Source organism: Myotis brandtii, unplaced genomic scaffold (genome assembly GCF_000412655.1).
Source record: "Myotis brandtii unplaced genomic scaffold, ASM41265v1 scaffold344, whole genome shotgun sequence".
NCBI lineage: Eukaryota > Metazoa > Chordata > Mammalia > Chiroptera > Vespertilionidae > Myotis > Myotis brandtii.
In genome coordinates, this window is record NW_005363247.1 from 2,935,558 (window position 1) to 2,951,951 (window position 16,394).

Sequence of the window (16,394 nt, forward strand, 5' to 3'; positions counted from 1 at the left end):
TTTGATATTCAGTATGCAAATTCTCAATCACCCAATTTTCAGCAAGTTACTTGCCCCTTCCCCTCATCTTCCTGGTACATCTCAATCCAGAGACTGGGGGCGGGAGGTGGGGGGTTGCTTGTTTGTCCCTACTTCAGAGATTAAACCTGAACATTGAGAAAGGAAATTTGCCTGGCTGTACAATTGGGGATTTAACTGCTTCATATAGAAGCTTTCAACCAGTCCTCCTATTTTTAGCCCCACCTTCAATCTCATTTCCAGAGGTACCTGGAAAAGCCAATTCTTGAATCTTCTGGATAGTCGACAATGTGAAAGCTTCTCAGCTTTTTCCACTGTCAGCAAAGAATTTAGCTTTTCTAGGTCTGCTAAGTCAGTACCATTCATTCATCTGCTTTCAAGCTTCCAAAAAACATTTGCTTTCTTCTCACCTTCTCTGTCCTGTGAGTGTATGCCTTTTTAAAAAATATCCTTTACTGTAATTTTAGAAAGCAAAGTATATGCAGTTAATCTTTTACTTTCTCTTTTTCTCACGTACATTTTTAAAATAGGTAGAATATTCTTATGGTTCTAAGAAAATAACTGTCTCTTACCCATTTCTCAGTTACCCAGTTGACTCTTTTACATACAATCCCAAACAGGTAATCACTTTTATTAGATCTTTGTATATATTTCAAGTTTTCAAGAATTTATGTATGTAAAAGGAAATATGAATATGTATCCTTATTCTTCCCTTTTTATATACTAGTAAAACATAGCTTTAGATATTCTGTGCCTTAACAGTTTTCATTTAATATTGCTAAAGCTCTTTGTATATCTGTATATAACTGTCTCGTTCTTTTTAACTACTGTATAGTATTCCATTTAATCAACCTAACAAGGGGCATTGCTATTTATCAATTGCCCTCTATGATGCATGTACCAATTATTAATTCCAACAGTAGAAGAATATCTGCTTTATTTATTCCCCCACCTCCTAGAATTTAACAGTGTATTACAAAAATAATAAATAGGTGAAAGTGGTATCTCAGTGTACTTTAACTGTGCATTTCTCTTAGTACAAGTAAAACTTTTCATACATTTAATACACATTTTCATTTCATTTTGCTTGAGTTGCATTCCATTCTTCCTAATGCAAAGTTAAAACTTTTCTTTGGGGAGAAAAATTATGTGTGTGCATTGAAAAAATTCAAAGGCACCATTACAACATTGTTGAGCCAATGTATTAGGGAGTCTAAAAAATATCTCTTGTTACATCTAAAATACCATTTGTTGGTATTTCTTAGGGACAATAGAAGAACATAACTGGTTAGAAGGTATACTAATTCAAATTATGAGTTCACTATCTAGTTTGAGAAATTATATTTCTCTCCTCCCAAAGAATTATTGTAGTTTGAACAGTCAGATCAAGTACATTCTTCCTTGAAAAAAATGCATAGATGTAGGGAGCGGCTTATAGGGTTAAGCCTCGGACTGACCTGTTGGCAAAGCCACAAACAAGTCCCAGCTTAGAGGGCACAGCCCTCTTAGCATAATTAGGCTTGACCTTATGACTCTCCCTAGATCTTATCTGGGTAGCTAATGGAATGAGGGAGATGCAGCAAGTGCTGCCAAAACAAGTGAAACTCACAAGAACATTGTAACTATGCTGACCACTACCTTGTTTACCTCTGGCTATAAAATAAAGGCTCAGCTTGCTGTCTGGATCTCTCTCTGTGGCCTTAGCCAGGCACAGGAGATCCACCTAGACCCAGCATATTCTCTTTTTTACATCCTTTGCCGTCCCTCCTCAGACTCGCCGAACCCTTGGCTGAGCTGGCCCGGCACACATAGTGAAAGGTTTAAGAGAAGAATTGTCTGAGTAAAGGAGGTTAGAATGCCTATGGATTGACTATCATCTACTCTACATATAAATTTGTTCTTAATACATTCATAATTACAAGAATAAAACCTCTCCCCCTAAAAAGAACATCCTTCAAAAGATAAAGATTTAGTGAAGAGATTTAACAAACTGAATATGCATCATAGTGAAGCTTTAAAAATTAGATTCATAGATTAAAAGAATCTAGCTAATAAATCCTCTCATTGGTCAATACCTATTAATGCATCCAAGACAAATGGGTCCTTAGACATGAAAGCATAATTATTAGTCATTGAAAACTCACAAGAAAATGTCAAATTGAAGTACGAAAAGATACACTTTCATTGTTAGGTTACATGAGCTGATAATCTAACAAATCCTATGTAATAATCCTATATAATAAAAGGGTAATATGTAAATCGACCGAATGGCAGAACAACCGGTCACTATGACATGCACTGACCACCAGGAGGCAGACGCTCGATGCAGGAGCTGCCCCCTGGTGGTCAGTGCACTCCCACAGCGGTAGTGCTGCTCAGCCACAAAGCCAGGCTGAGGGACCCCCCACACACACACACACCGAGTGCACGAATGTCATGCACCAGGCCTCTAGTGATATATAATGGAAGAAGTAAGTGTGCCAACTTCTATGCATGACTAAAACACAAAGTTTTACCGTGAAATAAGAGCCAGGTGTTCCCATTTAATTCCATCAGTGGATGCCTACCCACAATTACCTTAAAAGTATGGAACTTAGATTTCATTCCATGCCCTTTTGAAAACTGAGGTCAAGCAGAGTCAGTTCCAGAGAAAAAAACTGAAATTTAGATGTCATTGTCTTTCCTTAGCTATTCCCCACACCCTAGATATCCTGGGGATCCTAGAACATCCAAGATCATATTGTAAATCTGTAAGTCACTGGAACACACAAGCAGTAACTACTCAGCAGTTGAACACACAAGCAGTAACTACTCAGTCACTGGAACACACAAGCAGTAACTACTCAGCAGTTGTTTTTTTCCATCAGTGTCTCCCTGCAACTCATCATTTCCCTATAACTCCTGCCAGCTTCTCCCACACCACCTTTAAATCTCTGGCCTCCTTGAGGTTTAGGAACCCCTGAGTAGGTATTGATTACCTATTGGTTGGTGTATTCTTCAATAGTTATCAGAATTCTGAGCCATATTTTAAGGTACTGGGTCATACTTTATAGCAATCCTAATTCCCTTTAATTTCATGTTTCTAGACTTTCTTTAGAAAGTAGTATATGAGATATATTATCGGCAAAGAAGATGTGAATTTGCACTTCAAAAACCTCTATATCGATACTGTAAGTCATATTCTAAGTCAAATCCTTTTACCTCTCATTCCTCACTCATCTTTTACCTCAGTCTGGATTTCTGGAACAAGATTCTTGATTATATAGGAAAAGGTGAACTAGTCTGTATAGTAACAACACTAAGGCATAACAGGGGTCTAACAGTTTCCCTTGATAGTTCTGAGAGTTAGAGCCAATGTGCTAGAGCAGTGGTTCTCAACCTTCCTAATGCAGCGACCCTTTAATACAGTTCCTCATGTTGTGGTGACCCCCAACCATAAAATTATTTTCGTTGCTACTTCATAACTGTAATTTTGCTACTGTTATGAATCGTAATGTAAATATCTGATATGCAGGATGTATTTTCATTGTTACAAATTGAACATAAAGCATAGTGATTAATCACAAAAACAATATGTAATTATATATGTGTTTTCCAATGGTCTTAGGTGACCCCTGTGAAAGGGTTGTTTGACCCCCAAAGGGGTCGCGACCCACAGGTTGAGAACCGCTGTGCTAGAGAATAAAGAGAGGCTACTGTAGGTTCTTACTCCCACTTCAACCAGAGGTGCTTCTCAGTTAACTCAGCACTTTTCTAATCGCAGGGAAACAAGGGGAAAAAGAAGACAGCAAAAGTGATAAAAAGGCAGAAATTTGTGATGAGGAGAGAAGTTTGTCCCAAGTCTCAGGTGTATCTTAGCCACAGTTATTTAATAACTGAAGTTGCTTAATTTGTCTCTTCTTCCTTTCATTGGTTTGGGATCTATTGTTTCTAATTTAATAATCTTACTGTATTTGTGCTAGAGAAATTTGCTATAAATTCTTCTTTGGAAAAAAGACAAGATATAAATTATAAATGAAATAGAAACAAAAACTCTTTAAGAAAAAATATACCTTTTCTCTTTCAATATGAATTGCTCCCTTAGAAGTGAAGACCCTAATAGCTACTAAAGAATCAAGATTAGCTTTTTGAAAACAATTTTTAAAAAATCTCTCTTGACCGTAAAAACTTATGTAAAACTGTTATAATCTTTAGGCTTATTTTGACCAAATGGAAATAATTAACAGCATTATTATTTCAACCAAATAAAAACAATATATGATGTATTTTGGCCAGCTATTTCAGATGTAATTGAACATTTTTATCTTAATATAAAATGAACACGGAAAATGTGGACCTTGCTTAAAGTATGCTTAAATCTACCTGCTTGACAGAGACTTATAATACATGAACTTTCAATACAAAATATCTATTTTCTAATGAAAATTGCTCCTTAGTAGGCCAGCCCAGATCTTTAACCTGCTGTTAAATTTAAGAAGGTCCTCTATGGTAGAAAACATGCTTCAAAAATATTTTTATCACTTAGCATTTAACTGGTATGTGCTGAGTGTTTTTTATTCTAAAGAGCCATCAATCAGCAATAGATGTGCATCATTAAGTCACCAGAATGTATGTTCTAGCAACAGTACACATTTCCTAGCTGTCAGGCTTACACAGACCTTTTGGAAGATCTTGAGGATAAACAGTCTATGGCAATGCCATAGAATGAAAATGATCACTTTTTTCAGAAAACACAGTGGTGTGTTGGACAAATGTTACAAGCATATTAAAATTAGAAATGTTGGACTCTAGGGAGTCTGTTAAGCATCCCTGATTTTTATTATGCAATAAAGAAAACCCATTTTAAAATATTTTAATTAAGTATAATGTGGGAGTAACCTGCTGATACTTGATTCTATAAAAGGTCAGTAATCTTCCTAAAATTATATAATAAAAAATATTTTAAATATTTTCAGAATAGCACAAGACACACAGATCTCCAGAGTTCTAAAGAAAAGGATAATCTGGATTTTTGTAGACAGGTATTGATAATTACACTTAATATTTGGAGAACACAGAGGTAACTCTAATGTAAATATATTCTCAGATAAACCAGATATTTGGTTTCAGCACTTTTAGATTTAACTTGGCAATCTTCCATAGGGTTTTTGGATGAAGTTTTCAATGAACACTTTAACTACAGGATGACAGATGACTGGATTCAAAAATCGAGAAATGTAGACAAATTATCTATATCAATTGAATGAATGAGCCTAGCCCGTGGTCGGCAAACTGCGGCTCACGAGCCATATGCGGCTCTTTGGCCCCTTGAGTGTGGCTCTTCCTAAGCCTTAGGAGTACCCTAATTAAGTTAATAACAATGTACCTACCTATATAGTTTAAGTTTAAAAAATTTGGCTCTCAAAAGAAATTTCAATCGTTGTACTGTTGATATTTGGCTCTGTTGTCTAATGAGTTTGCCGACCACTGGCTAGGGGCTGTTTAACCAAGACCCAACTAAGCTGTCATCCAGGCGACTATCGTATTTCATTCCAAGAATTCCTGCTTGCTACCCCTGAATAATTTGTTAATTCATCATTCTATTATTAAAATGATCCCTTCTCTGACAATGCGCCTCCACTGAGATCTACCAAAAGCTTTGTTCAGACTTAGATCCAGGTCCATAAATCCTCCTCCTTTTCTCTTTGGCTTGATGTCTCAAAGACCCTTTCACATATCCTTTTACTAATCATATGCCTAAACCCAAGGTTCCTTCCATTTCCTACTAAGAATTTAAGAGTTCTTTCTTCATTCAAGCAATCCTCTAAAACAAAATCTTCTCCACAAAGGTTAATTGGGGGGAAAAATGTTTTTTTAAATTTTACACTCAAAATGCAAACCTTTTATGAACCTTCACTACTCAATACATATTTCTTAGTATTTGCTTAATGTTGTCTTTGTAATTAATATATTTCTTTCCCTAACACCTAATTTTCCATTGTGTTGCCTTTGTGACTATAAAAATATAGACTATCTAGGATTATTAGCTTGCAGAGGCCTGGCACCAAACACTAACTCACATAAAATAACACAATACAATGAATGCCATGCTAGATTAAGCAAAAGTGTTTAATAAATGCTTGTGCTGCTGAGCTTCTCAATTCCAAATTCTACCTTTTAGTTTTGCAGTTTTAAAGGTCTGATACTTTACACTTTGAACTAGTCTACAAAAGCCATTGTAAGGAGACGGTAAAATCTAGTAGTTATGAATGGGCTCTGGAGTCAGAAAGCTTAGGGTCAAATTCCAATTCTTGTTACCTTGAACAAATTACTTAAGCTAAGCTCTGATTTTCTTGTGTGTAAAATAAAGACAATCTAACAGTATCTGACCAGGTTATTAAGATTAAAATATATAATGCACATAAATACTTATGTATGCCTGGAATAAGGTAGCACTTAATGTCACTAAATTTTTAAAAAGAGATTTCCTTTATGAAACTTAGCTGCAGAATGCATACAATATTCATGCAAAAATATTTTATTTCTATACTTTCATATAAGCACAAAGGAAACAGGTAAAAATAATCTCTAAAATAACAATGGTTACTATTCCCGGAGATCAGGTAACCATATCTCCTAGTTTTCCCAGGGTAATTCTGAATTACACCTGTTGTCCCAAAATAAGTAAGTCTTCTACAAGCCTCTTCACTCAAATAACCTGGAGTTCAAATGATAAATGTATGGTCAATTGTGCTGGTTATTAAGCTTTTTTTTTCTTTTTCTTTTTTTTTTTTTTTTGCTCCAAACCACTATTTTATACTCAACTGTTTAATACTGGAATTGAAACTATGTAAACTACATTTCTTCTTTGCCAGCTGCATTTTTGTAAGGCTCCACTAATAAGACTAGAAGAGTGAAACAGAAAGGCAGGAGGCAGAAAGAATCTTTGCTTTTGTTCCTGGTTCCAGTCTCCAGCTTTTTCTCAGCATTTCCCAAACCAGCCTCCTCATCCCTCAATACTAGCACCACCTACCAGTGTCCCAGACTACTTGCTCTACAAGAATCTTCCAGTTTCTCTGTTCCCTCAGCTCTAAGGGTGGTAGTCATTTCCTGCAGTTAACTATCTCAGTATTCCCTTCCTGATTATTTGGTTCCCCGGTACCAATTTAAACTATTTCTTATATTACACTCTGTTAAAATATATAGTTATGTTATTCTTTTCTTTTGATTTGAAGCCTAACTGGCACTAATACTATTCAGAAAGGAATGGGAATGGAATTGAGGGCTATAAAAAATTGCCTTTACTTTATACAATGTCTTTATGTATTATTTGCGCAATTTAAATTTAATTACATATTTTTAAGGATTTTTGAAATTATTGTGTTTTCTTCACATTGGTATTCAGAACATTGTAAATAATCTTTTTAAAAGACATTATCACTAGCTCGGCTGGCTTAGCTCAGTGGTTGAGCGTCAGCCTATGAACCAGGAGGTCACAGGTTCAAGCCCAGTCAGGGCACATGCCCAGGTTGCAGCCGGATCCTTAGTAGGGGGTGTGTAGGAGGCAGCCGGTCAATGATTCTCTCTCATCATTGATATTTCTATCTCTTTCTCCCTCTCCCTCTCTGAAATCAACAAAAATATATTTATTTAAAAATAAAAAAAGACACATCACTGGTAAACCAGAATTTACTGTCAGAGTCTATCACCAGATAGATGGCTAATGGAGTAGAGGCCATTTTAGTCACTTAATTGGAGTCTTCTCATCATGGTGTTTGCTAATTGAAGGCCATTAACACTAGCACATCAACAAAATATGAAGTCTCCCATTAGAAGTGCTGCATGAACATCCTGCAATACAGGATTAAATAAGCCTAGAACAGAATTTATGATATATTAAGTATGAAACAAATATGTATTTGTATTTTCCCTCCATCACAACTACCTACCTCCAGAGGCTAATCTAAGAGCTGCTGATAGTACATAGCTTCTTTAGAAAGTAGACTTCGTTGGCTTAAAACAAAGGTTAAGAGAAAAATCTTAGCTAACAAATCCCAAACTATCGAAGCTTACCAGGACATCAAACAGCAATGTACTAGGCAAGTTTAATAAGAAATAGGTATTTTCTTACATTATGAAATGCCACTGCATGACAAATACACCTACAACACATTTTGTGATCAAGACATAGAAGGTATTTCATCAGTAGACTGATTAAAAAAAATTTTAATTTCTAAGTCTATTTGTTGCCTTGGATATTGTACTAATGTAAACATTGATTTCATATTCAAAATTAACTTTTAGTATGATGAACAATTAACTTGCAATTAACAATTAACTTCTAGATAACTATTGAAATGTCACCACTGTTATATTACTTCCTACTAATATTTTTTTGTTAAATTTCTCATTGATAACTCTTTGTGGAATACTCTACAGTGGTAGGCAAACTGCGGCTCGGCAAACCGTGGCTCGCGAGCCACATGTGGCTTTTTGGCCCCTTCAGTGTGGCTCTTCCACAAAATACCAACTTCTGCACATGGGCCACGAAGTTTCAATCGCACTGTATGTGCGCGCCCACACGTGGTATTTTGTGGAAGAGCCACACTGAAGGGGCCAAAGAGCCGCATGTGGCTCGCGAGCCGCAGTTTACCGACCACGGCTCTAGGAGGTTCACAACATTTAAAGAGCCTCATATTATTACTGTACCTTACATTTAAAACAAGAAATCTAAGGAAAGATCACTGGAATAAACAACTCAACTTTCTTCCTGGAGAGCCCATACCAAAAGGAACTGGATTATTAGTGAAAGACCAGTATAGATATAATTTCTCTATTACCTATTTCCCATAACTATTTGTTTCCCCCTAACATATACTACTACAGGCAGAAGAACCCACCAACACCTGCAGTATCTGTCTCTTCTATTTCCTGACAAATCACAGAATGTTCCTTTATACAGGTAAAACAGTCTTAAATGATTTCTGTGGCTTATAATTTTCTATTTGCATCACTGCTATGTTTAATTGAATGATAATTATCTTAACAGATCAAAATTCCAAAATTTAAATCTTTCACTTTGTCAAGAAGTTAGATGATTCAAACTATATTCAATTAGTTTAAGAAGGAAATATCCATATTTGACATAACTTACATTAAGACACCAAAAACGTTATAGAATACCCTAGAATAAATAGATCTATATGCACAAAACTTTCTTTCTTCAAACTGACAGACATGACTCTTAAGAAAGGAATTATGCTTACACAGGATGTCCCCCAAAATGTACTAACACATTAACAGCTGATAGCTCAATTGATGTTTGTTTCTTTTCAGATTTAACCCATTATAATTAACTAGAGGCCCAGTACACAAAATTCCTCCAGGGGGGAGGGGGGTGTCCCCTCAGCCCAGCCTGCACCCTCTCTAATTGGGACCCCTCAGGGGATGTCCAACTGCCAGTTTAGGCCTGATCCTGCCTAAACCGGCATTCGGACATCCCTCTCACAAACCGGGACCGCTGGCTCCTAACTGCTCACCTGCCTGCCTGCCTGGTCGCCCCTAACCACCTCTGCCTGCTGGCCTGGTCGCCCCCAATTGCCCCCCTGCCAGCCTGGTTGCCCCTAACTGCCCCCGTGCCAGCATGGTTGCCCCCAACAGCCTTCTGCCGGCCTGGTCACCCCTCACTTCCCCCCCCTCTGACCTGGTCACCTCCAACTGCCCCCACCCCGCAGGCCTGATCACTCATTAACCCCCCTGCCAGCCTGGTCGCCCCATGCAGCCTGCTGCTCAGTCGTTTGGCCGTCCCTCATTAAACCCCCTGCCGACCTGGTTGCCCCACGCAGCCTCATGTTCAGTCATTTGGTCGTCCCTCAATAACCCCCCCTGCCGACCTGTCACCCCACTCAGCCTGTTCGGTCGTCCGTTCGGTTGCGATGGCCCCTGGCTCTTTATATATATAGATAATTATTCAAAGTGTATATACATTATGGGGAGACATCTATACTGAGTCATCATCTTGTATGGAAACATGAAATGCTAAACTTGTAGTGGAAAAAAGTGCTATTCTATTGTTATTTGTATTTCAATTATGTTTCTGAAACCAGTAGCGTAAAGAGGAAAGATTTAAGAAAGATACTATTGGGGGCTAATAAGTATTTGAAATAAAAATGAAACAGAAAATTTACAAAAGTTTAAAATACTAATAAAATAAACATTTTATTAATGAAAGTCTGAAAAACATGTACACCAAAACAAAAGGGACTAATGCCAATTAAAAAACCTTCAAATAATTTGTACCACGATTCAATTTTTTAAACTTTATATATATAAAAAGCTATAATTACAATGCTATGAACTATTAGAGTGCTAACAATACTTTTTCATACAAAGAAACTTAACAGTAGTAAAATACGAATACATAAGATGCTTATTTTTGGTCCCTTTTGGAAAAAAACAAAAACTAAGTTGGGGTGTGTGTTTTTACATGCCTCCAAGCACAAAAATAGAATATAAGATGATAACTGCAACATTCTTAGTGTTTTTCCTTGTAATTCTTTAAATGTCACCAGTCATAATAGCAATGAACTCCTCTTGATTTACTGTGATAAAAAAGAAAACGTAAGTCAGAAATACAATTTTTTCAGAGAACAATATTATTATTTTGTATTAAGTATCTTTAAATTTTATATTATACAAATTATTGATAAACCAAGACAGTATTTGCTTTTAATTCTTTGCTAAGAAGTTGAACATTTATTAAACCGAATTTCATGAGTGCACAAATATATAAAATGTGATAGAAAAGGTAATATTATATGTTACAAAAAAGTCCATCATCATAATATTTGTATACATGTGCAAAGTTTTTAAAGCTTGAAATTTTTAATTTTTAGATGGTTAAAGCCTACAATCTTTATTCTACTAGTTCATTTAGCAAACCCTTCCTTCATAAATAAGTTAAATATATCAAGCATATAAATTAGAATTCTAAAAGATGAAAATATATAAGTATTAGAAAAACAATCAAACTGGTTTATTTGGTATTGTGTTTTGTTTTTTTGAATTTTGATATATTTAAAAGCCTATTTTAAAGAAAAACTAATTGAAACCAGGTCTCCATACAACAAAAATATCCAGAGAAAATTATAATTTTAAAATATACAGATTTAATCTTAACTACAAAGGTAATACCATAAAATATAGTTGTGAATGCAGGAAATGATCACTGATAAAGATTAATTATTAGCTTATCAAAATTATAAATAAAATCCAGTAAGAACCTCCAGTTTATAAAGCATAATGCATAAGAAAACAACCTAGAAATAATAGGTGATGATACATAATATTAATGTGATCTTATTAAATATAAGTTTTAAAAAACAAATATACATACATACACATAAATATTAATAGGAATCTTCAGAAAAGAATGCTTTCACTTTGTAAAACAGGTAAGTTCACAGATCCCAAGACTTAACATATACCTTAACAAGGCACAAGTTAGGAATGATAATTTTGATAATGATAAGAACATAGCTCTGACACAGAACTGTTCTGCATCTGAAAATACTGTTCTACATAGATAATCTTTTAGGCTGTTCCTAAATCTTAAATACCATAGATGATAATATATGAAAATACACCATATAATTAAACATTTTAAAGTGCCTAGTGAATGCCAACACCATACTAGAAGTTATGTACTTTATCAAAATAAACACCAGGGTTCCTATTATAGAATATCTTAAAATTTAATTAAGGAAAATATTAAGTGATATAAAATTGTTAATTTTCTTCTGATATCAATGATATCATAGTTGGGAAAGATAATATCATTAGTAGTAGAGGCATGCTAAAATATTAGAGGGGGTCAAGTTTATGATATATTTTCAAATGATTCAGAAAAAACATATATGTATACACTATATAGTTAAAGCAAAACAATATATTGTTAATTACTGAATCTAGGTAGAAGGCATAAAGGTGTTCACTGTACTAGTCTAATAGTTTTTCCTCTGTGTAAGAAGAATTAGAAAATTAACCAATTAAAAAAGTTGAGTAGACAAGATATGTACATCAGAAATAAAAAATTAGCCCTAACCGGTTTGGCTTGGTGGATAGAGCATCAGCCTGCGGACTGAAAGGTCCCAGGTTCGATTCCGGTCAAGGGCATGTACCTTGGTTGCGGGCACATCCCCAGTAGGGGGTGTACAGGAGGCAGCTAATCGATGTTTCTCTCTCATCAATATTTCTAACTCTCTATCCCTCTCCCTTCCTCTCTGTAAAAAATCAATAAAATAAATAAATAAATAAAACACCAATAAAAAAAAAAAGAAATAAAAAGTTATACTGGTACCAGAAACCATATATAAAACCAATTTCAATCATCATGTTAGTCACATTTTATACCTGAAACAGAGAATAAATGCTGTATAATACAAAGCATGATTATTAAAATAAAACTACATTATTAGTGTTGAAAAAATCCATTATTATGGGAAAAATCATTACTGATGAGAAAAATGTGGGTAAAAATAAATCTTGACTTGGGCTCCAAAATAAAAATATAAGATTTAGTTTGACAGGTGGAAAAAAAGCTAAGGTAGTAGCACACCATCAGAAATAGCTGAAGATAGAAAGTAGTGCAAAATTAGGCTATAAGGAATGAAGAATGAGCTCTCCAAAAGGTGAATAAGAACCATGAATCCATGTATTCAATATTACACATTTACAAGACACTATGACAGGTATAGAACAGAACAAAAAAAACCTCTATTACTCAAAATACTTTCATTACCTTACAAATTATAGTTCATTAACCTTTGCAGCTAAATTAACACATTTCAATATTAGATGAAAGCTGTGATCCCTTTCTCATCAGTTGATATCTATCTTATCCTCCTATATAATAAAAGGCTAATATTCAAATCGACCGAATTGCAGAACAATATTCAAATCAACCTAATGGCAGAACAACCAGTCTCTATGACATGCACTGACCACCAGGGGGCAGACGCTCAATGCAGGAGCTGCCCCCTGGTGATGAGTGCACTCCCACAGGGGGAGCACCGCTCAGCCAGAAGCCCTGAGCTGGGCTCATGGCTGGCGAGAGCAGCAGCAGTGGTGGGAGCCTCTCCCGCTTCTGTGGCAGCGCTAAGGATGTTTGACTGGCGGCTTAGGCCCGCTCTCCGCGGGGAGGGGACCTAAGCCATCACTCAGACATCCCCCAAGGGCTCCCGGACTGCGAGAGGGTGCAGGCCAGGCTGAGAGAGCCCCCCCCCCACCAAGTGCACAAATTTCATGCACCAGGTCTCTAGTGTGTGTGTGTGTGTGTGTGTGTGTGTTGTTGTGTGTGTAAATTTTAAACGATTTCACTGTTATGCACCTTCATTTTAGAATCCTGATTTAGTCAATCTGACTGAAGCATGTAAACCAAAACAGGAAATAAGAGGATGTTTTCTCGCCCTAGCCAGTTTGGCTCAGTGGATAGAGCATCGGCCTATGGACTGAAGAGTCCCAGGTTCGATTCCAGTCAAGGGCACATGCCTGGGTTGCGGGCTAGGTCCCTGATAGGGGACATGCAGGAGGCAGCTGATCAATGACTCTCATCATTGATGTTTCTATCTCTCTCACTTCCTCTCCCTTCCTCTCTGAAAGCAATAAAAATATTTATTTTTTTAAAAAAAGAGGATGTTTTCTCAGGAAAAACAACAAAATGAAAGCAGTCTTAGAATGATTTGATTATAAATCATTTTAACAGCATAATAGAGCCATGATTAAAATATTCAAAGAGTACTTATGTTTTGTTAAAGACCTAGACATTTTCTCTAAAATGTAAAATTTTAACACTCAAATATCAAATTAAACTTCATATCATTCTAAAACCACAAACACTTAATTTTTATATTATTTATATATAAACACCTTAAAGTATTAGAGCATTTCAAAAGTATTTTAAACTATTCCATAATTTCATACCTCAAAACAGAATACTTAAAAACAAAAAAGTGGAAAACTAAAGGGAAGTAGTTAAGAAATTAAACTACTTCCTTTATTACCAGTAAACCATTCAGACAACTAAGAGAATCTGTGACGCCTTTGTACATTTGGTTTTATGATCTACTCTATCAACAATATCTTATATCAGGTTACTATATCTAATAAATCCAGCATAATACCCACCTTAAAATAGGCATTTAATAAAACATTTACTGAATCAAACGATATGATACTTTATTTTCTTCTACACTGCCTTTTAAAGAAAATGTTCATAAATCAATCATTTCATAGGGTAAATCACATTACATGTTATTAAAATAAAGAAATTTGAGAAATTATGTAGATTAAGTACCTTAAGACCATCTGTCTTTGGAGGGAAAAAAACATATTTTAGCATCTGAAGTGCCAATTGACTATTTTTACTAATCAATTTCTCCCTATAATATACATTTTGTAAAATTCTATGAACATAGATACCTAATTAATATTTAACTTCATAGCAAAAGAGGCAATACAGTGTTGTAATAGAAACTATGTTGTCATTATGGCAATCTGAGTTTGAGTTCTAGCTCTGCCATGTATTAGCTTTATGATAATGTTGAAAAGGTTATAATTAATCTCTCAGAGCTTTAGTTTCCTTATCTATACCTGCATCTATCCTAAGCATAAACAGGTTTAACATTGCATTTACTTCACAAAACCTATTATGACAATTAAGTGACATAATTTACCATGTAACATACTATGCACAGAATCTAACATATATTAACTGGTTAATATATGTTAACACTCATCAGAATTATTTACAAAACTAGAGGCCCAGTGCATGGGATTCATGCACTGGTGGGGGACATGGCCTGCAGGGATCGGCCCGCTGCAGGAGCAGGCGCTCATCCTGGTCAGCCAAGGGGCGCACTGTGGGAGCGCACTGGCCACCAGGGGGAAACTCCTGCGTTGAGCGTCTGCCCCCTGGTGGTCATAGCAACTGGTCAACCGGTCATTCTGCTGTTTGGTCGTTGTACTTTCATTATATAGGATGGTCCACTTTGGCTTTTTAAATGTTGCTTCCATTTTCCAAAAAAAAATTTACTGTGCTTTACTTTATATATGTTGGGAGAGATGGTAGAGAAGGGATTCTTTCTATATCATTACCACAGCTTTATTTATATTTCATACTAGAGGCCCACTACACAAAGAGATTCATGCCGTTGGGTCGCTGTACTTTCATTATATAGGATGGTCCACTTTGGCTTTTTAAATGTTGCTTCCATTTTCCAAAAAAAAATTTACTGTGCTTTACTTTATATATGTTGGGAGAGATGGTAGAGAAGGGATTCTTTCTATATCATTACCACAGCTTTATTTATATTTCATACTAGAGGCCCACTACACAAAGAGATTCATGCAATAGGCCTTCCTTCCCCTGGCTACCAGCACCGATTTTCCTCCGGCACCCAGGACCCAGGCCTTCGCTCCAGCCACAGCGGAGAAGGCAAGTCTCTTCAGTCTTCAGTCGTCTTCAGTCTTCTCAGTCTTCACTCTGCACCTGCATATGCAAATTAACCACCATCTTTGTTGGGTTAATTTGCATACTCATCCTGAATGGCTGGTGGGCATATGGAGTGACACCAATTTGCATGTTTCTTTTTTATTAGTGTAGATTATAGCTTCTTTTCCTTTAATTCCTCATTCCCCATGTTTATGATTCTGATATACACAATAAAGTATTTCATTTTTATAAAACATTTTCATTGCTCTTAAATACTGAAGTGTAAAAAATTGATAAAAGCAAAAGAATTACTAAGGATCACAAAAAGAAGCAGCAAAGTATTATGAGCTTTACCAGTTTAACACATACATAGAAAGTAGGTTATATCTGCTTGGCTGATGTGGCTCATGGTTGAATATCGACCTATAAACCAGGAGGTAACAGTCTGATTACCACTCAGGGCACATGGCCGGATTGCGGGCTTGATCCCCAGTAGGGGGCATGCAGGAGGCAGCCAATCAATGATTCTTTCTTATCATTAATGTTTCTATCTCTCCCTCTTCCTTCCTCTCTAAAATTCAATAAAATATATTGAAATTTAAAGATAAATAAATAAATATCAGGCAAAAATAAAGATTATATCTAAACAAAATTGTTTACAAAGAATACAAATTAAGTGATCAGATTAACAAGTTATTATAAAAATACTAGAGGCCTGGTGCACAAATTCGTCCACCAGTGGGGTCCCTCAGCCTGGCCTGCAGGATCGAACTAAAACCGGCTCTCTGACATCCCCCGAGAGGTCTCAGATTGCAAGCGGGCACAGGCCAGGCTGAGGGACCTCATTGGTGCACAAGGTTGGCCAGCTGGGAAAGGACCGCAGGAGAGCTCCAGGGTGTGTCTGGCC

The 16,394-nt window shown here is 36.0% G+C and overlaps 1 protein-coding gene across 1 annotated transcript in view; it reads right to left on the bottom strand.

Annotated features, from left to right (window-relative positions):
* Positions 1 to 10,189: 10,189 nt before the first annotated feature.
* Positions 10,190 to 16,394, bottom strand: part of CETN3 (centrin, EF-hand protein, 3) — a 27,456-nt gene continuing 21,251 nt past the window's right edge. Inside the window, exon 5 of the mRNA XM_005871493.2 lies at positions 10,190 to 10,598. Within this exon, the coding sequence (XP_005871555.1) occupies positions 10,555 to 10,598 (44 nt within the window). The 3' untranslated portion in view covers positions 10,190 to 10,554. The remainder of the gene's footprint in view (positions 10,599 to 16,394) is intronic.